At 47.0% G+C, this 19,297-nt stretch overlaps 1 protein-coding gene across 1 annotated transcript in view; it reads right to left on the bottom strand.

Annotated features, from left to right (window-relative positions):
* The window catches only part of NT5DC3 (5'-nucleotidase domain containing 3), a gene marked incomplete at both ends in the record, with an annotated part of 66,567 nt that overhangs the window by 9,280 nt on the left and 37,990 nt on the right, over positions 1 to 19,297 (bottom strand). Inside the window, 9 exons of the mRNA XM_080706133.1 lie at positions 666 to 752; positions 1,300 to 1,381; positions 5,226 to 5,327; positions 5,466 to 5,568; positions 5,946 to 6,006; positions 8,092 to 8,229; positions 9,243 to 9,333; positions 16,661 to 16,716; positions 17,137 to 17,211. Coding sequence (XP_080562259.1) covers positions 666 to 752; positions 1,300 to 1,381; positions 5,226 to 5,327; positions 5,466 to 5,568; positions 5,946 to 6,006; positions 8,092 to 8,229; positions 9,243 to 9,333; positions 16,661 to 16,716; positions 17,137 to 17,211 — 795 coding nt within the window. The remainder of the gene's footprint in view (positions 1 to 665; positions 753 to 1,299; positions 1,382 to 5,225; positions 5,328 to 5,465; positions 5,569 to 5,945; positions 6,007 to 8,091; positions 8,230 to 9,242; positions 9,334 to 16,660; positions 16,717 to 17,136; positions 17,212 to 19,297) is intronic.

The raw sequence follows: 19,297 nt of genomic DNA, 5'->3' as shown, positions 1-19,297 counted from the left end.
AGGCACAAAAGGAACACAGACTTGCAGATGTATACTAAAGTCCATCCAGTGTGGGCCCAAGTACCGATAGCAATAACGGAACTTGTGGAGGCCACTGCCCTCTCTTGGGACTTCGCTGACACTGAGCGTCAGGTTCTGAGGGACAGGCAAGAGCGAACTGGAGCCACTTAACAAACACAGACTCAGGCCACGAGGAACCCAGCACGGTGATGAACACGCGCAACACAATTTCACTCCAGGTACAGATGCACACCTATCTCCCTCCTCCCCTGTGACGCTCCTCCAGTCCCGCACCAGGCAAGAAAGGCCTCACTGCCCTATGAAGCTGTTCCTGGAAATTCACCTTACATTGCTCAGAAGGGACGGGCTGGCCAGAGCCCTGGCTGAGCTTTATGAGCTTTTAGCTTCCATTTTTCTGTTCTCATAATGAGAAAAAAGAAGAGATGAGAACACAGGCATGTACACACATATGTACATCTATTTTATAATATTCATGATATAGATTTAATAGCATTTTTCTATGACTTTGGTCTAGCCTGTTCTGTAAACACTTAAAATGCAACTAGTTTTTAAGGAAATATAAAAATGACCTTTTAAACAAATTATAAACAAATGGGAATAACACATCTGGTCCCCAACAAAAAGGATAAGAAAAGGCCCCTCACCGCCAGGTCACTGTATATATGGTCACCAAAATACAACACTTTGGAACCTCTCCACCCAGTGAGCTTCAAAAATTCATACAAATTACCCTGTAATAAGTGAAAAACACAGATATATCATAAACAGACATGGTATAAATTATTTGTTTTATAATTTCTAAAAAATTTAAAATACCAAAATATAAAGTAAAAGCATCTTCATAGGAATCATTTAAACTTTTCTTCTAAACCAAAGATACCTTTCGAAAGGGTTTCATAACATACCTCTTTGTAAACCGTCTTTAGATGACACCAAAATGTTAAAACTGTACATAAGATGTATCTCATCCATAAGTAATTATTAATTTGGATAATTAGTATGTCATAATAATGCTCCTTAAGGAGAACTTTCTGAGGTTTACTAATAGCACCTTTAATTTTATATACTACAAAAGTTTTAGAAAACAATTCAATCTTGAGCTAATTTAGATACTAGCATACTGAACATTGACTTTAGCACAGTTTTACCACCAAGTTATACACAGCCGAGTCAAGGAACCCAACCGTCTGGCATGCAGGAAGTCTCGGTGAACACCCGCTGTTACCACGACCGCCGACCACAAAGCAAAGCGACAAGGAAAAACTGGCAGAGAGATACCTGCTTGTAAATCTGGCCTTTCTGCAACTTGTGGATTTTATCCCAGAGTAAGACACCTTTCTCATTCACCTTTCGGAAAGGTCTAACAACAGAAATGGGAAATGTTAGAACATGTAATAACAGTATAGGCTGTCTGCTCCATACAATATGATAGCTACCAATAACTGGAAGTTGCTTCCTCTATAACCTAAAACATCTCTGAACCCAAAACTGCACCACTTCCCTCACCAAGTGCAACCCATCCCAGACTACATATCCCTAATACCTACAGGTGTTTCATTAAAGGGGGGGGGAGGGGATTCCAGGATCTAAGAGAGAAAACATTATTCATTGTACAATGTATATCTTTTTTTTTTCTTTTTGGTGGTACTGGGGTTCCTGGAAACCCTTCTACCTCCGGACTACACTCCCAGACCTATTTTTATATTTTTATTTGGAAACAAGGTCTCTTAAGCCAGTACAGCTGGCTTTGAACCAGCGTGATCCTCCTGTCTCCGCCTCCCAAGCGCAGGGATTACAAGCGTGCGCCACCACACCCAGCAATGTATATCTTTAAAAGTTACTGATGGCTCTAAAGAGTCCTGCTCAAAATATACTTCGTTTGTTTGTTTGTTTGCGGTACTATAGATGGAACCCGGGGCATTCTACCTCCGAGCTACATCCTCAGCCCTATTCTTTATTTTTTATTTTGAAACAGGGTGTCACTGAGTTGCAAAGGGCCTCACTAAGTAGCTGACACTGTCAGAGAACCACTATCCTCCTGTCTCAGCCTCCCAAACGCTGGGATTACAAGCATGTGCCAGCATGCTCAGCTTTACTTTTTTCTTATTTTGTTCTTTTTTGTGGTGTTGGGGATTGAATACAGTGGTATTCTACCTTTAAGCTATATTCCCAGCCCTATCTTTACTTTTTACTTTGGAAAGAGTGTCTTGCCAAGTTGCTAAGAACCTCACTACATTGCTGAAGATAGCCTTGAACCTGTGCTCCTTCCGTCTCGGCCTCCCAAGTTCTAGGATTACAGGCATGAACCACCAAACTCAGGTGAAATACACTTTTCTCTATATAATATTTCCTAAATTTATTTAACCATATAGAAAACTGTTTCACAATATAAGGCTGCAGAAATACTGCCTTAGGCCGGGCGTGGTGGCGCACGCTTGTAATCCCTGCACTTGGGAGGCGGAGACAGGAGGATCACGCAGGTTCAAAGCCAGCCTCGCTGGCTTAAGAGACCCTGTTTCCAAATAAAAATATAAAAAGCAATAGGTCTGGGAGTGTAGCCCAGAGGTAGAAGGGTTTCCAGGAACCCCAGTACCACCAAAAAAAGAAAAAAAGATGGAAAAAAAAGAAATACTGCCTTAGTACATTTATCCTGTTGAAAGTCAGACACTGGAATAATTTTTTTTTTAAAAAGTCTAAAAACAAGTACTATTTTATGATGGAAGCATCTGACCTCCGAGCTACACCCCCTGCCCTATTTTTATTCTTTATTTTTGAAACAGGTTTTCACTAAGTTGCGGAGGGCCTCACTAAGTAGCTGAGACTGTGCACGAACCACGATCCTCCGGTCTCGGCCTCCCGAATGCTGGGATTACAAGCGTGCACCACCACGCCGGGCTGCTTTCCTTTTTTTAAGGTAATATATATTGATTTTTTTCAATTAGGACAATATAAACCCACTGTGTAAAAAAATCTGGAAAATGTAGAAAAATACAACAAATAAAAGAGAACTGATTCTAACTGGCACCCAGGTAGAAACATTTTAGTATATATTTCAGTCTTTATATAAAATGTGTCCCCTTTTTTGCCTATAATGGAGATTAAACTCAAGGCCTTATACATGCTTGGCAAGCACTCTACCATGCTGAGTTACATTCGTGTGTGTGTGTGTGTGTGTGTGTGTGTGTGTGTGTGTGTTACTAAGAATTAACCCAGAGGCATTCTACCTCCGAATTATACCCCCAGACCAGTTTTACTTATTTGGAAACAGGGTCTCACTAGATCTATTTTATTTTGAAACAGGGTTTCACTAAGTTGCTCATGTTGGCCTCAAACTTGCAATCCTCCTGCCCGGCCTCCTGAGAAACCCAGATTGCAGGCACGCCCTCCATGCCTGGTGTTTTCCTTTTCTTATAAACATAAAATGAACTCTGTGCATCTGATTTATATCTTTTTCTCTAATATTATAACAATGTATCATGTGATAACACATTCTTAAATAAATAATTTTGCTGAGCAATAAGACATGTCCACTTTTTTTCCCCCCAATACTTTTTTTTTTAATACAGGGTTTAAATGTGTTGCCCAGACTGGCCCTGAACTTTCAGTGTATTCTAACTTCCCAATGTATTTGTACCCAAAGACCTAACTCACTTTGTGATATTAAATTCTGATCTTTCACTATTGGCAATCATTTTCTTAAAGCTCACATTCCAGACTGGCTCCTGCCTCAGCCTTCCTAACTAGAACTACAGGTGTCTGCCCACCTACAAATAGTAACTCTTAAAGGCTATATAACAGCCCCTCACATGGATGCTTCGAAGTAACCAGCTATCCCCTACTATTGGACTTTTAGGTTGTTTCTGACTTCTCATTGCTAAAAGAGAAGGGTGAATACCAAAAAAGGTTTGTCCAGCATTTATTCCAGGCATGAACAAAGGGAAAATAAATGGTACACTCATGTGGGGGAGAGTTGTGCTGCTGCCCTGCCCCAACCCTCCATTGTACAAACATGACAGACAGAGGGGGAGGCCCTGGCAGGGGAGGGCTGCCCTCTGACCACAGCCAGGAACCGAAGGGGAAATACAGAGAGCACTTTGCTACTGTTGTTGTTACCCTGTAGCACCGGGGTTGGCACCCAGCGCCTCCTGCACACCAGGCAAGCAACCGCTGAGCTGCACCCCAACCCCCGTGAGGGTGCGTCATCAGTAACAAAGCACAAGCCAGAGTTTATGACTGTCTTCATCACACTCTGGTTTTCCCTCATCTCTCCACTCGTGCCCTGCACTTTTCATTCTCTATGCATGGCCGTTAGATTTGCTCTTGTTTCAGGAGTCACTGTGATGCTGAAAATATTGGAACTTAGCATCACAAGAGGAGTGCGTGCATCCCGTTCTAACTGCAGGGCACTGGGCGAGGATGCTTTCAACCACCAGAAAGGAGAGCGCTGCCTGGTCACCAAAGAGAGATGGGATAAATATAGGTGGGAGTTGTTTCAAAACTAGGCCGTTATATAACATCAGTTAATTTTAGAGCCCTAGTAAAGGAACTGACAATACTATGGCCATTTAGGAATGGGCGAGGGGAGGACAACTAGTCTGTTCCCAGGTTAAAAGGCATCTTGACACCGTCCTCCACCCAATAAATACTAACAGCATACCCCAGTCACCGCCACCTCTCCAAACCTCCACCGGCCCTACCACGTCTCTGAGCTACTGTGACAGAAAGATAGCCATTACATACGACATGGTGAGATTTATTCCACTTGATACAAAGCCTGTGCTGTAGAAAAGTTCTGCAAAATCCAATCACAATTTTAAATGTACCAACTGTGGCTTTTTGTAGAGAGATACCCACCAGGTAGTTTGTGGTTAATGTTGTTTTCTTATGATTCCCAATGTATTTGTACCCAAAGACCTAACTTCACTCTGTGACATTAAGTTTTGATTGTTCACTACTGACCATCATTTTCTTAAAGCTCACAGCTCCAAAGCAGCCAAGTTGAGCCCAGAACCACTTGGATACCTGCGAGCCGACTGCTGCGTGCTAGTCTCCCACCCTGGCAATCACTCGCTCGGAGAGTTACAAGACAAAAGCCATCATCTCAGATGCTTGAGATTCTGCAACTGGGTCACCATGAAACACTGCAAATGAATTCACAGCAGCAAAGGAATAAAATCAAGGCTTCAGGAAAGAGAGACACTCACCTCCGCTTATCATTAAAGAAGTTTGGCTTCTCAGCCTGCACTATGACCACGTCAAACAGGTCCCTCCAGTCTTTGCCAACAATATACCTCATCCCTTTGTCCCTAGAAGAACACATCAACCAGGTTAGTTGAACATTAAAGGATGAACTACTTTTGCAACTATGGTTTTCCAATTTCCAATTCCTAAAATAAATGGCATATAAGTGAGCCAGAAGCTAACGAGGAAACAGAGGAACTTACACGAAGCTACTGGGGCTATTGGTGATGAGAAACATCTTCTTGCCATGATCAGCCAGTTTGGCCAACACTGCACGGGTCTGCTCGGCATAGCAGATGTACTTTTCTAAGAGTGAGAGAAAAATTCACACACAGATTCAGCATGAAATCAGTCAATCTGCACGTTCATACTAAATAGGGCCGAGGGGTCCAGCACTGTCCTAGGCATCATGGGAATTTCTAAAGAAACATGGTTCAGAATGGTAGATGGGTCCCCGGTATATTGGTAACAAAGACCCTGCTCCCTCAGTCTAAGGGGAAAATACTTAGCTGCATCTACCAGCTCCTCCTTTAGTCAGAATGATGTCAGCTCTGAGACTGAAGAGACATGTGTAGTACCCAGATTTGGGCACCAGAAAAGGTGCACGCAGCCGCTGTTCAGGCCCTGGCATACAAAGTAAATTCACGCACTGTAGCAAGATATAGGTCCCATCAAGTACTTACCAATATCTGCTTCGATTGCCCTGTACATTATTCCTTTGATATGGACATCTCGAATTGAATCCTGTCCAAAGAAACATTTCTAATCAGTGAAAGGAAGGCCAGGAGAGCCAAGGAAACAGCCCAAGTAAAATGGCACTGGTGTTAACTTCCTTGTAAATCCAGTAATCCAAGCGCTGAATAAAACTAAGTTCTGGTCCATTTATCATTAGTGGCCCCTGGGGGAAACTTCAGTTCCCGCGGTGATGGTGGCAGTTCCCAATGCACTTTTATTTTCCCCCAGGGGCATTTTACCTCCAAGCTACACCTCAGCCCTATTTTTTATTTTTTTATTTTGAAACAGGGTCTCACTGAATTGCAAAGGGCCTAAGTAGCTGAGGCTGTTTGCAAACTGTGATCCTCTTCTCTCGGACTCACATATGCTGGAATTACAAGTATGTGCCACCATGCCCGGCTTATTATTTTATTTTAAAACAGGGTCTCTAAGGTGATGAGGTCTCGTTAAGTTGCTGAAGCTATCCTCAAACCTGATATCCTTCTGTCTCAGCCTCCCAAGAACTGGGATCACAGGCATGCATTACATGACTTGGAAACTAAATAGTTAAATTTAGCTCAAATTAATACTAAACTGATTATGGGAAACTACAATTCATTCTTTATCTTCCTAAAACTTAAGATTCAAGACAATCCAAATTTTAAATTAATCACAGAGAATGAAAATACTTTAGTATGTAAATATGTACTTCTAAAATATCCTAGGCTGCTGGACGTGGTGGCGCACGCTTGTAATCCCAGCACTTGGGAGGCAGAGACAGGAGGATTGCGCAGGTTTGAAGCCAGCTATGCTGGCTTAAGAGACCCTGTTTCCAAATAAAAATATTTTTTAAAAAAAAATAGGTCTGGGAGTGTATCCCAGAGGTAGAAGGGTTTCCAGGAACCCCAGTACCACCAAAATAATAAATAAAATAAAATAAAATATAATATCCTAGGCTGAGTAAGGTGGTATATACTGTAATCCCAGATACTTAGGAAGCTGAGGAGAGAGAATCACTTGAGCCCAGGAGTTCAACACCAGCCTGGGCAACAGAGTGAGACCGTAACTCAAAATTCACTCACTTATCATTATAAATATTATATATTATATAAATATAAATATAAATATAGCCGGGTACAGTGGCTCACACTTGTAATCCCCGCACTTGGGAGGCTGAGACAGGAGGATCGCACAGGTTCAAAGCCAGCCTCAGCTACTTAGTGAGACCCTGTTTCCAAATAAAATATAAAATAGGTCTGGGAGTATAGCCCAGAGGTAGAAAGCCTCTGGGTTCCATCCCCAGTACCAAAAAAAAAAAAAAAAATATATATATATATATATATATATATAGAGAGAGAGAGAGAGAGAGTTTGTGTGTTCAGATAAGTAAACAGATTTTAAATACTGAAAAAATTCATATATGGCTTTAAAAAATGAATGTAAATACATAGTGACTAAAGTATAAATTAGAATGCATAAATTTATATTTTGTAAATATATGCATGTGAAGGTTTATAATGCCTCTACCCCTCTTCACTGCCATGCTTGCAAAGCTTTTGCAGAGCCTCAGAGAACCATATTGGAACTTTGTAGGCAAGAGAAAAAGGGTGCTCTGTTAACCAACCTCTCCCTATCCCCCACTAACTGTACATCTTTATGGGGTAGGGTGTGCACCAAAACAGCACAGCACCCTATAAACATGTACAATTATAAGCTGGCAATGTAGAAATAATCTTTTTAAAAACACTTCCCAAACCCTGACCCAGGCAACTACAGCAGGACAGGCCCACAGCAGGGGTCCTATTGGCATGTCCTCGTTGGAGAGGAGACCCCCTCCACAGAGGCAGGCTTGGGCAAGGGGGGTACAGGATGCCCCCGTGCCAGGGTGCCAGGCCTTCTGGTCACACAGAATTAGAAATCCAGACAACAGTGTGAGCACCACCTTGTTTTAACAAAAAACAGACTGGTTTCCAATTCTCCTGATGTGGCAACATCTTTCTGAACAATTTTTAAAGTGAAGCTACAAATTAAATTGATCCCAGCAGAGGGACTGATTAAACCCTAGCCTAGGAAGGGGTCCAGGGCCGGGCCGGACGCCACCCGGGGCTGCGCTACCTTGACGTCCTTGTACAGGTGGACGGGCTCATAGTCGATGTTGTTCTTCAGGAAGTGCTCGTTCACACAGGACAGCAGGGTCATCTCCGGCAGGGAGAAGATGTCCATGAACTGCTTCATGGTGTTTCCGTGAGAGCTCTGCAGAGAAAGAGAGCGTCGGAAATGGGGGTCAATCCCACTGGGCAGGGCTGTAGCGGAGAGCAGGAGGCTTCTCGGTGATTAAGGGGGATGCGGGTCATCCTCATTTAGATCCCTCTCCCACAAATAAAAGGGAGATTCGAATACTCTACGTGTCCCCTTGTTCCTAGGTCCTGCTTGGCAGAGCTGACGTCTCACGCCAGCACACGTGTGACACTGTGTCCACCCACTCCTTCCCAGCCTCCCACGTGCTCGGCCCGCCATCCTCTTCCACTCAGCAGAGAGGACCAGAGAGGCTTCCCCTCGGGAGCGGGCAGTGGGCAGCCCCTGGCACGCTTCGGTGCCACCTCAAGAAGCCTTGCTGCTGCACTGACAGCCCCTGGTTAACTGCTGCAGAAAGTGGGGACACTGCGGGTGTGGTGCAGTCCGGGCAGGTCAGGAGGTGGAAGAGCCTCCTGCAGGAAGCCAGACAGGGTGACTCAACACACTCACCTCCCTGCCCCGGTCAGCTGCACAGGAGCGGGGCGAGACTACAAGCCCATGTTCCTAGCCTATGAGGCCATGCTTCAAGGAGGGGAAGGCGGTGTTATGTCTTGGATTTAAAATGTTCCCTGGAAAAGCTCATTTACTGGCGATATAAAAATATTCAGAGACAAAGTAACTGAATCGGGGCTCCAATCTCCTCAGTGGGCTAATCATTTGGATGGGTTTACTGGGCAGTAAACACAGGCAGGGAGGGTGTGGCTGGAGAAGGTCAAGGGGTGTGGCCATGGGGACTCTATCTGTCCATGTTCTCTTCCTTCCACTCTGCTTCCAGGTTGCCACGATCTGGGTAGCTTTCCTCTGCCACGCCGCTGCCATGATGTCTGCCCTGGAGCCGGCCAACTATGGACGGTACCTTGGAAACTGAGCCAAATAAACACTTCCTCCTCCGTGTTGTCTGTATCAGGTCACAGCAAGGAAAAGTGGACTCATACAGACAGGATGCTTTACATACAGAAGTGCCTCATTACCTTTCCGTAGAAGTCACTCATCTGCTCCAAGGGCACATGCGAACCCTCGTACATTTCAATGACCTCTTCATCAGGGACAACACTGAGGCCTCTAGAAAAAATCAGACGGTGCCGTTAAAGAGCGCAGGTAGGGAACGATGACTTCTAGAGCTCTCTCTGTCCACGGCTGGGATTTGTCAACCCGGGTGGGAGATACTGCTGCTACCTTGAGGTAAAAGGTGCCACTTACTGCTCCAACAGCAGGTGAGAGGTCCCTAGGAGGACTACTATGCTGCTCTGCTGGTAACAAGGGCTGGCACAGTAACAGCTGACACTCGGGGGTACCACATGCCAGCTCTGAGGCACACCTAGCTATTCCCCTCGTCCTCGCCGACCCTGGGAGGGAGGCAGCTCATCCTTTCCACCTTCCAGCTGGGACACCTGAAGCAAAGGAAGGTCACATACTCTGCCCGAAGTAGGAGGCGCTGGTCAGGGTCACAGCCGAGCTTTCTGTGGTGCCGGGCCCCAGCTCCTAAACCACTGAGGCACAAAGCTTTCTAGGGCTTGCTCTGGAGTAGGGCTCTTCTTTATTATGTTTCGAGACATTAGGGCATTGAAAGGCCCAGCTCTGAGACTCTTCCCTAAGATGGGGAGAGCCAGACACGAGGCTCAGTGTGACACGCGGGGAGCTGGGTGACACGCTCTCAGAGGGAAGGACTCTGAACGCGATGCCGAGGGCCTCTGGAATCTGCACATGAACCCAGGTCCTCCTCTCTCAGGGGAAAAGGTGAGTGTGGAGTGAGCAGCCTCCTCCGCCACCGGTGACCAGAGGAGGTGCCACCTGCCCTGCGGGGCCTGCCCACCTAGAGCGGCACCTGGGAAATAAACACCAGTGCTGAGGAAACTGCAGAGGGACTGGCAACAGAGCAAACGTGATTCAACAAGGAGTTTATCACTAACACAGGCAGGCTGCTCGGTGTGAAAGGCCACGCGGCCAGTATTAAAGCACGTATACAATTACAGCTTGTGCTTTGATCAGCACAGCAGTGAGAATACCCTTTCAGCCTCTTTCCTCCCATTCCTATCCCCCACGTAATGTTTAAAAGAAAAGGAGCGAGCCAGGCGTGGTGGTGCATGCTTGTAATCCCAGCACTGGGGAGGCTGGGGCAGGAGGATCACAGTTCGCAGCCAGCCTCAGCTACTTAGTGAGGCCCTTTGCAACTCAGTGAGACTCTTTCAAAATTAAGAATAAAAAAATAGGGCTGGGGGTGTAGCTAGGAGATGGAATGCCCCTGGGTTCCATCCTCAATACCAGAAAAAAAAAAAAAGGAGTAGATTAATATTTTGGCTCTGATTCTGATTAACTTGTTACAACCACTGGCCTTTGAAAACAAAAGAAACGCTGTACTCCACTGAGCTTTGCTCTAAAAATCAGATAAGACATTTGGTACTAAACTGGATTGTTCTAGACAGCAGCCTTGGAAAAAAAACTCTTAGTAAGAAACAGCAGGCAGGTGTCCAACCATTGCAGCTCTAAGACTCAGAAAGAAAATATCAAGGCCAGCTACAGTGGTGCACACCTATAACCCCCAGTACTTGAGAGGCTGAGACAGGACTGCAGGTTGAAGACCAGCATGCAGTGCAACTCAGTGACACCCTGCTTCAAAATAAAGAATAAAAACTGGGCTGGGAGGTACAGCTTGAAGGTAGAATGCCCCTGAGTTCCATCTCCAGTACCACACACACACAAAAAAATAATAATAACAATAAACAATAGGGCTGGAAGTGTAGCTCAGAGATAGAATGGCCCTGAATACAATAAGGAAAGAAGGAGAAAAAAATAAAGATGAAATAAAAAGAAGGGAAGGAAGGAGTAAAAATATCAAATGGAAAGGGACTGCTGGCAGAGTTAGTGCCCTGTCCGCACAAACAGGCCTGGCCTTGTCCTTCAGAAGCCACAGCTGCTGCTAAGACACACCCACGGTGTGTGGCCACAAAGGCAGCATCCTTTGTGCAAGGGACCACATGTGAGCCCACGAAGCAGCGAAATCTGTGGTAAATCACAGGGGACCGCTCGGCCATGCTGGGCCGCTGCAGCCTGAACCACAGTCGAAATCAGACTGCAAAGCCCTTTAGCCAGCCTGGACCGGGGAATGAGAAAGTGGGAGGTCGAGAGCACAGGTGTGACCACGCCTGCCCAGTCCGAGGCCCCGCGCCCAAGCCACCACGGTGTCGCAGACTCCTTGGGCCTGGCGCTCTCTAGCAGAAGAATCGATCAGAGGCACAGGGCAAGCGTCTTAGCCTTATGCTGGAGCACACGGGAGGCAGCGCGGGGACAGAAGTTCCAGGCTGACTCACGCAGGGACAAAGGTGCGCCGCTCGACAGCATGTGTTGCTGCAGATGTGTGCCCGTGACTGGGGACCGAGACGGGCATTCTACCTCAGCTCCTCCTGAAGCTCTTTCTCTTCTGTCTTTGAAAGCAGGATCTCGCCAAGTTACTGTGTGCTGACCTCAAACCTGCGATCCTCCTGTCTCAGCCTCCAAGTACTGGGATCACAGCTGCGTGCCACCACGCCTGGCAGCACCCGGTCTCCGGACGTCGCCGCAAGCAGCAGAGGAGTTTCGGGTGTGCTGCGCTTCTCCTCGTGGTGTTTCCTCTTCCTGAGATGTGTATCTTCTCATTATCATGTTAGGTCTCAAACCCAGGCTGTGATTTCACCATGCTGAGGCAAGGTCACTACAGGGCACTTTAATGACTATTCAGTGCACGCGTTTGCCCCTTACCACCTGGAGTTTGCTCGATATCTTCTGGGAAACTCCTAATTGGGCTTTGGAGCAGGGCAGACCGTGCTCTGGCTCAGCAGGTTTGATTTTAATGATCTTGTTTTCCTTGGCTCTGGTATCTCTGTTGACCACAGAGTCACTGAAGACTAAGCTAACTTCCCAGCCTCCCGTCCCCAGGTTTTATTTCATAGCCTTGAAGACTGGTTTGCTTTTTAATTTCCAATTTCCTGGTGTTTGTTAACCCTTTAAGACTGAGGGCTAGCTTAACTGTCTCATGCTATGGCAGGCTGGGAGAACACCAAGAACCTGAGATTAAGAAACAGACTCTATGCCAGCTGTTCCAACTATAGTAGCTCATTTAACCTCCTCAATAAGATCAGGAAATAGGCACTTGGTTCCCCACCTACAGAAGGAGGACAATAAATTCCAGAGCCATAATGACGTGTCTGGGTAATGCCCCGGGAATAGCTAACATATGGTAATGCTGGAGAGTTCTGCTGTGTGGCTGTGATGAACAATCCCAGCTGTTCACAAGGTGCAGGTACAAGAAGGGAACTCCCCCCTTGTGCAGCCAGCTTGCTGTTTCCCAGGGCCACAACACTAAATTTAGGCTGCAGGAGTGTGATGGTATGTGCCTGTAATCCTAGCACTTGAGAGGCCAAGACAGTAGGATCTTAGGTTCAAGGATAGTCTCTGCAACTTAGCAAAATCCCATTTCAAAATAAAAACTAAAAAGGGCAGGGGTGCACTCAGTGGTAGGGCACCCTGGGTTCATACTCGGGGGGGGGGGGGAGATCAGTGACGTCTCTGTGCCTCGTAACATCTCCACATGCCTCACCCTCACAATGGACCGCCCCACCACAGGTGCTGGGGTCCTACCCTGATACAGAGGAGACCAGGGCCCCAGGAACCAGAACCTGTTCAAGATGACACAATGCAAAGCTCCCCTAGAGGATCAGCTCGACACCTCTGAGCCTCCGGGAGCTCCTATCTGAACACTCCTTCAGGCCACTCTGCCCTAGTCCTAACACATGGCCAACCCATAGAGGCGGAGAAGGAAGAGACAACGGGGACCCTGTGTGGACCCCTCAGGAGGAGGAGAGAAGGGCCGTTCTGGGCTGAGTGCATGAGGACAGAATTCACTGGGAGTGAACTCAGGTGGCAGAGAGGAGAGAGAAGTACATCCTGGGAGAAGGGCAGGGAGCTGGGGCCAGGAACTGCAGGAAAAGGAACCTGTGTTGTTTTTACCTGCAGCATCCACCCCTTCAGGTCCAAGCCCATGACCTATGTCATTCCAGGGAGATTCGGCCTGAGACTCTAACCAAACGGCAGATAGCAAAGCTCTTTTCTCTTGACCTGAAGTTGAGGGGATGTGAAGCTGGTACTGCCAGAAGTCATGGCACAAAGGAGCTCACCTGAGAGCAAGCCAAGCCAGAGAGGAAGAGAACCAAGGATAGAAAGGGCTCTGACAGTGTCACTTTCTCCCCTGGAGCCAGCCACACCTGCGACCAGCCCTGTCCCTGATTGTATGATTAATAAGCCAATATTGTGGTTTTGATTAAGCCAGTTTCGGTCACTTGCAACCAAGAATCTTAACTAGTCCAATAAGTAAAAATAGCTGTGAATGGAAGGAAAAAAAAAATCTAAGAAGTTAAAGTAGTATAACTAAAAACCTGAAGCATAAGCCAGACAATATACAAAGCTACCCAGAATTTCAGAAGGGTTTGTTGAGGATAATGATTTGAGAAATCAGTCCAGCAACAATGCCTACGAAAGACTGCACTGCAGAAAAGTGCCAGGGTCCAGCAGAGGAAGGGTGTGTGTCCAGCCCAGGAGTGTGACTGCAGATGCAGAGGTGGGGACAGAGTCAGAGGACTTCAAGAGGATTTCCACTAACATGATGACCTGGCCTCATCCTCCCTCCTACACCTCTGCTGCCATGATTTGGGGACATCAGAAGTTATAGTAAAGGAGCTGATGCAGGAATGAATGCATAAGTGTTAAGAAACAGAGGTTTAAATGCTGAGGATGTAGTGGGGCATGCCTGTAATCCCAGTACTCAGAAGGCTAAGGAGGATCACAGGTTCAAGGCCAGCCTCAGCAACCTAAGTGAGATCCTATTTAAAAACAAAATATAAAAAGGGCTAAGGGGTGTAGCTCAGAGGTAGAATGCCCCTGGGTTCAAGCCCCAGTACAAAAAAAAAATACAAAAAATAAAAAAAAACCCTTAAAATTAATATGGGCACCCAGCAATTTGACTTTTTAAAATCATTCCTAAGAAAATAATGAGAGAAGCACACAAAAAACATAATTATACTTAATATAAGTGTTACTTATAAAGTAAGTGGAAAGATTGTTTTAAATAGTACAGATCAAGGTAGATTCACTCCCAAAAGTAAATGTGCAAACAATCTAGAGACTCTGGTTAGCCCTCGTGCACTCAGAAAGGCCACTTGGCACGTTGGCCAGGGCAGCCTGGGTCTGAACTCTAGCCCAGGCCCTTCTCACCCCACTGTGTGGCCTGGCAAGTTACTTAACATCTATAGACTAATAATAGTACCTACCTCTTAAGGTTTTTCTTATAAGGATCAAATGGGTTTAAAAAAAAAAAATACTTAGCCGGGCGTGGTGGCGCACGCGCTTGGGAGGCGGAGACAGGAGGATCGCGCTGGTTCGGAGCCAGCCGCGCTGGCGTAAGAGACCCTGTTTCAAAAATATAAAATAGGTCTGGGAGTGTAGCCCGGAGGAAGAAGGGCTTCCAGGAACCCCAGTACCACCAAAAAAAAAAAAAAAAAAAACTTATAGCAGTGCCTATCCAAAGCAAGACTTAGTATGTTGGCCACTACTTACTATTGCTAACATTACTGTTATTACCACTACCTTCTCAGAAAAAAAAAAAAAAAAAAGGCAAAGAAAATGAGAGCAAAGATGTCAGACAACCAGCAGATGCAAAGGAGTACCTGAATTACCTCCCTGAGAACAGAGGAAGGCAAGGGGACGCTGATGGAGGAACCGGTGAACCTCCACACAGGGAGGCTCGGCTCTAGGAAGCTACCACAGGATGCGCGCCGGCAAAACGAGGGAGCGAAGCCAGAAGACCGAGAGGGGAACTGGGAACAGGGAACGTTCCCGGTGAACACGCCTGACATATGTGGTAGAAGGCTTAGAGAAGTAGGCGGCCTACACAGAAACTAAGCAAATAAAAAAGGAGGTTGCTGAGTCTGAGAAAAACCAAACACTATAAAAGGAAGACGATAATCACAGCGCACTATGTGGTTAAGAGTGGATTAATAAGACCTGCAGAATCTCATTAATGTAAACAGTGACTACGATAACAACCAAATACTGCGATCTTAGCTAGGGCTGAAAGGGAGGAGGCAGGGTGCCAAGAAGCTAAATCCTCATCTACTGCTGCAGAAACAATGTCCAGAACTCACAAATTAAGAAACAGAAGTATGAGCACATTATCTGCAAATGTGGGGGATACTCCCTAAAGAGGTCCAAAGAGCTTAAAGCACTTGGGTAGAAGGGAAAGACAAAGGACTGCAGTTGTTCCCTATGAAGCCCGTTTGTACCTGCATGCATGTTTCACTTTGACAAAAAATATATTATGATTTTAACAAAGTTAGTAAGAAAAGTATGTAAGCTAAAATATGCACTTTTTAAAGTATAAAATATGTGCATAAACACAAATCATCCTCCTAAATCTCCTCCCAAATTAGAAAATTACAAAAGGTAATTCTAATTACCTTTTGTAATTCTCTAATTTTTTAATTCTCTAATTACCGGGTGTGGTGGAGCACACTTATAATCTAAGCATTTGGGAGGCTGAGACAGGAGGATGGAAGTTCGAGGACAGCCTCAGCTACTTAGTGAGGCCCTTTGCAACTCAATGAGACCCTGTTTCAAAATAAAGAATAAAAAATAGGGCTGGGGGCATAGCTTGAAGTTAGAATGCCCCTGAGTTCCATCCCCACTACTTCAAAAGAAAAAAGGTAAAATTGAGCTGAGTGTGAGTGGCACACGCCTATAATCCAAGTATTTGGGAGGTTGAGACAAGAGAATTGCAGGTTTGAGGCCAGCCTCAGCAAGTTACCAAGTAAACAATAGTACCTACTTATTATTAGTCTTACTATTGCTAGTGACACTCTGTTTCAAAATAAGTAAAATAGGGGAAATAGCTTGGAGGTAGAAAGCCCCTGGCACCCTCCACTTCAAAAGGTACAAAGATGTCTGGCTAAAAACCTCCACACATTCTATTAAACCTGGGGAAGGTTTTCATCTCCAAGCCGTGTCCCGTGACTGGGGGAAACAAGAACACAGCTCCCGGCCCCAGGAGCCCACCCCTCCGCTCCTCCGCCACCCTCCAGAGGGCTCCTGAACAGCGAGCGCCTTCCAGCCAGGGCCGCCAGTGGGCTGCAGCGGCTCACTCCTGGGCTTCGCACCCATGCTTAGGTCTGGAGGGCAGCTGGAGCCACGCCACAGCAACCAGCATGTAGCAACCTCCATAAACGCTCCTGAGTGAGCAAGCGAGGGACGGACCAAGAGTCGCCACACACGCCACAGCGCTCCTGTGACTGAGCGGTCAGGGGCCCTGAAGCCAAAGCCAGCCGTGCTGGGTGAGTTAAATTCATCTCCTCTCGCTCTCACTCACCTGTAGACAGTTCCCAGCTGGATGTAATGAAAAGCATCGATCTTCATCAGCACTGCCTGTAAAACATAAACATCTGCACATGGAAATAATGCACGAGAATTTGCATATGAGATGAACAACCCAGATGTCATTATAAATCCTATCAACATTAGGATCAACAGAGAAGCCATTTTTGAAAGGCCTGCTTGTTAACTGGAGTGTTTTCCATAGAAATGACCTATTAGCAAATGAAAAAAAGATATAGCAACCGGCTCCTCCTCCAAACACCAAAAGTGACTCCTGGAAGGAAAGCATGCTCCTGACACTCACACCTAACACCCAGTGTCTGCAAAAGATTTGAGCACTTCGGCTCTGCAGCTTCAGAGAACGTAACTTAAAACCAGTTTACCTGTTCAGGAAGGAAGAGCACCAAGAGCACCACTTTATTAAGCCCCATTTTATTTTCCACACCAGAAATCCATGAGGACGAAACCTACCCGCTGGACGTCGTAGTGCAGCCCGCGGATGGCAAAGTTGGGGTCGTACTCATACTTCCGGATTTCTGCGGGGTACTAGAAAGAAGAAAGGAAATGGTTTCAGCCGGCGATGTGCTGAGTTTTGAGTCATGTCCAGATCTGGCCCCTGTGCACACAGGCTGAACAAGCTGAGGGGCTTTGGTGGGAAGGGGGTGAGAAGGCATGGACCACGGCTTGTCCCTCCACCTTGGGACTTCTGGCCAGAGCCTCCCAACCTGCCCCATGCCCTCTTTATCTGTCCAAGCTCAGAGCAGGCCCTCCACACAGCTCACTCGCTGTTCCCTCCCTGGCTGGCGAGCCCCAGGCAGGCTCTCAGGCACAGCTCCCCACCACCAGGGAGCCTGCTCCTCTTCCTGCTCCAGCTGGCTCAGAACACACATGGCTTCTGAAAGCAGCCTAGTTTCCTCACACTATGCAAACATGCTGACCCCTCCTCCTCTACTGCAGAGTCCTTCCCCCTCATCCCCACCCGAAATCTTAGAATTGGAACAAGTGGGCGCACCCACCTGCCCTGCCAGGCTCCACAGGCCCTGCGACAGCAGGAGTGCTAGGAACAAGCTGGCCCGGGCCTGGGGCAGCCTGGGCCAGGAGCCAGGAGCAGGCACAGGCCTCTGCTCTCAGCACGCAGGCTGACAGGACAGACCTTCCATTCCTGGACTGGAAAGGAGGCTCCCCCAGCTTCTTCCTTGGAAAATGCAGAAGTGAAAATCCTGACAGGCCTCGGGACCCTCAGGAAACCTCCTCCTGTGGCCGCGCCACCTCTCACAACAGGGTCCCCGTGTGAGGACATTCCCTGTACCACCAGGCTGAATTTACGCAGCACATTTTCAAGTCAAGCTGCAGGCACTGACTCAAGTGTCACATTTGGACTCATCAAGTAACGTCTGCCACGGCGTGCCAAGAACTCACCAAACTGATATTTACACTCGTGGGTGTTGCCAAGAATTCCAAACATCGTGTATGGTTCTGCACTTTTATTGACACATTTGACACACACACCCACTGAACCCAGCCCCCAGTACCACAGTTCTGCTGACCGATGGGGGCCAAGGAGGTGCAGGGCCTCTGAAGCCTCCTTTTAAGCTGGAGAGGGATGAAGGCATAAAAGGTCAGGCAGGAAAGAAGTACTTAAAATGGCATAGGGCTGAGACAGAAGGATCGCAGCCTCAGAAACTTAGCAAGGCCCTCACCAATTATTCAAAAACAAAAATAAATAAAAAGGGGCTGGTATCGCTAAGAGGTAGAATGTTCCTTAGTTCATTCCCCGGTACCAAAAAATTAATTAACTAATAAATTAAAATGTCCTGAGAAAAGATGCCTTTACCAGCATCTGCCATGTGCCACACGCCAGAAGTGATATCTTCTACTACGACTCCGTTCATTCCTCACGACACCAGACACCATCGTGAAGAAGATAAAAGTCATCTCTTCCCTGTTTAACTACTGAATAAAGGATGAGAGTCAAGGAACTTGCTGGGATCACACAGCCAGAGAGATGGTAGCTGAGCCAGTACCTAAACTCAGCGCTGGCTCACGCCAAAGTCCATCCCTAACCACCACGTAATCGGTTCTGAACCAGCTCCAGCCTCTGCCTGGACGCTCATGGCGCCTTGTGACGGCAGAACCCACCCGCTCAGAGGGGCCTATAGGTTTGCTCCAAGGAACCACGGGCGGAGAGATGGTGCACGCACAGAGCACACACTCCTGGGGGCTGGGGGCTCCTGCCATAAACCAGGCTGACCGCTCCCCTCCCCTCGGAGCCCGCCCTCACACACACTCGCTCCCCCTACACTGTTCTTAGGGGCCTGCTCCCAGACGACGAGGTTTTTCAAATAATTGCCAGCGACTTTAGAACTGACAGTAAAAGCTGACAGAGCCTCAGTACGACAACATCTTTGTGAAGAATGTGGGCTGAAAAGCTGGTGCCAAATCCTGGTCCTACCGTGGCTGGCAGTGACCTTGGGCAAGGTCCTCGGACTCTTGGAGCCGTGGTTTTCTCATCTACACAGTAAAGACAGTGAGAACTCTATCCTACGTGGAAGCAGGGAGGATTAAATCCAAAACTGCCTGTGGGGAGCCAGGGTGGTGCTTGGTACAAAGCAAGTGTTTGCTGACACTGAGC

This window comes from Muscardinus avellanarius (assembly GCF_963383645.1).
Source record: "Muscardinus avellanarius genome assembly, chromosome: 11".
NCBI classification, from domain to species: domain Eukaryota; kingdom Metazoa; phylum Chordata; class Mammalia; order Rodentia; family Gliridae; genus Muscardinus; species Muscardinus avellanarius.
The sequence above is the reverse complement of the archived record's forward strand: the minus strand, read 5'-3'. Positions and strand labels throughout refer to the sequence as shown.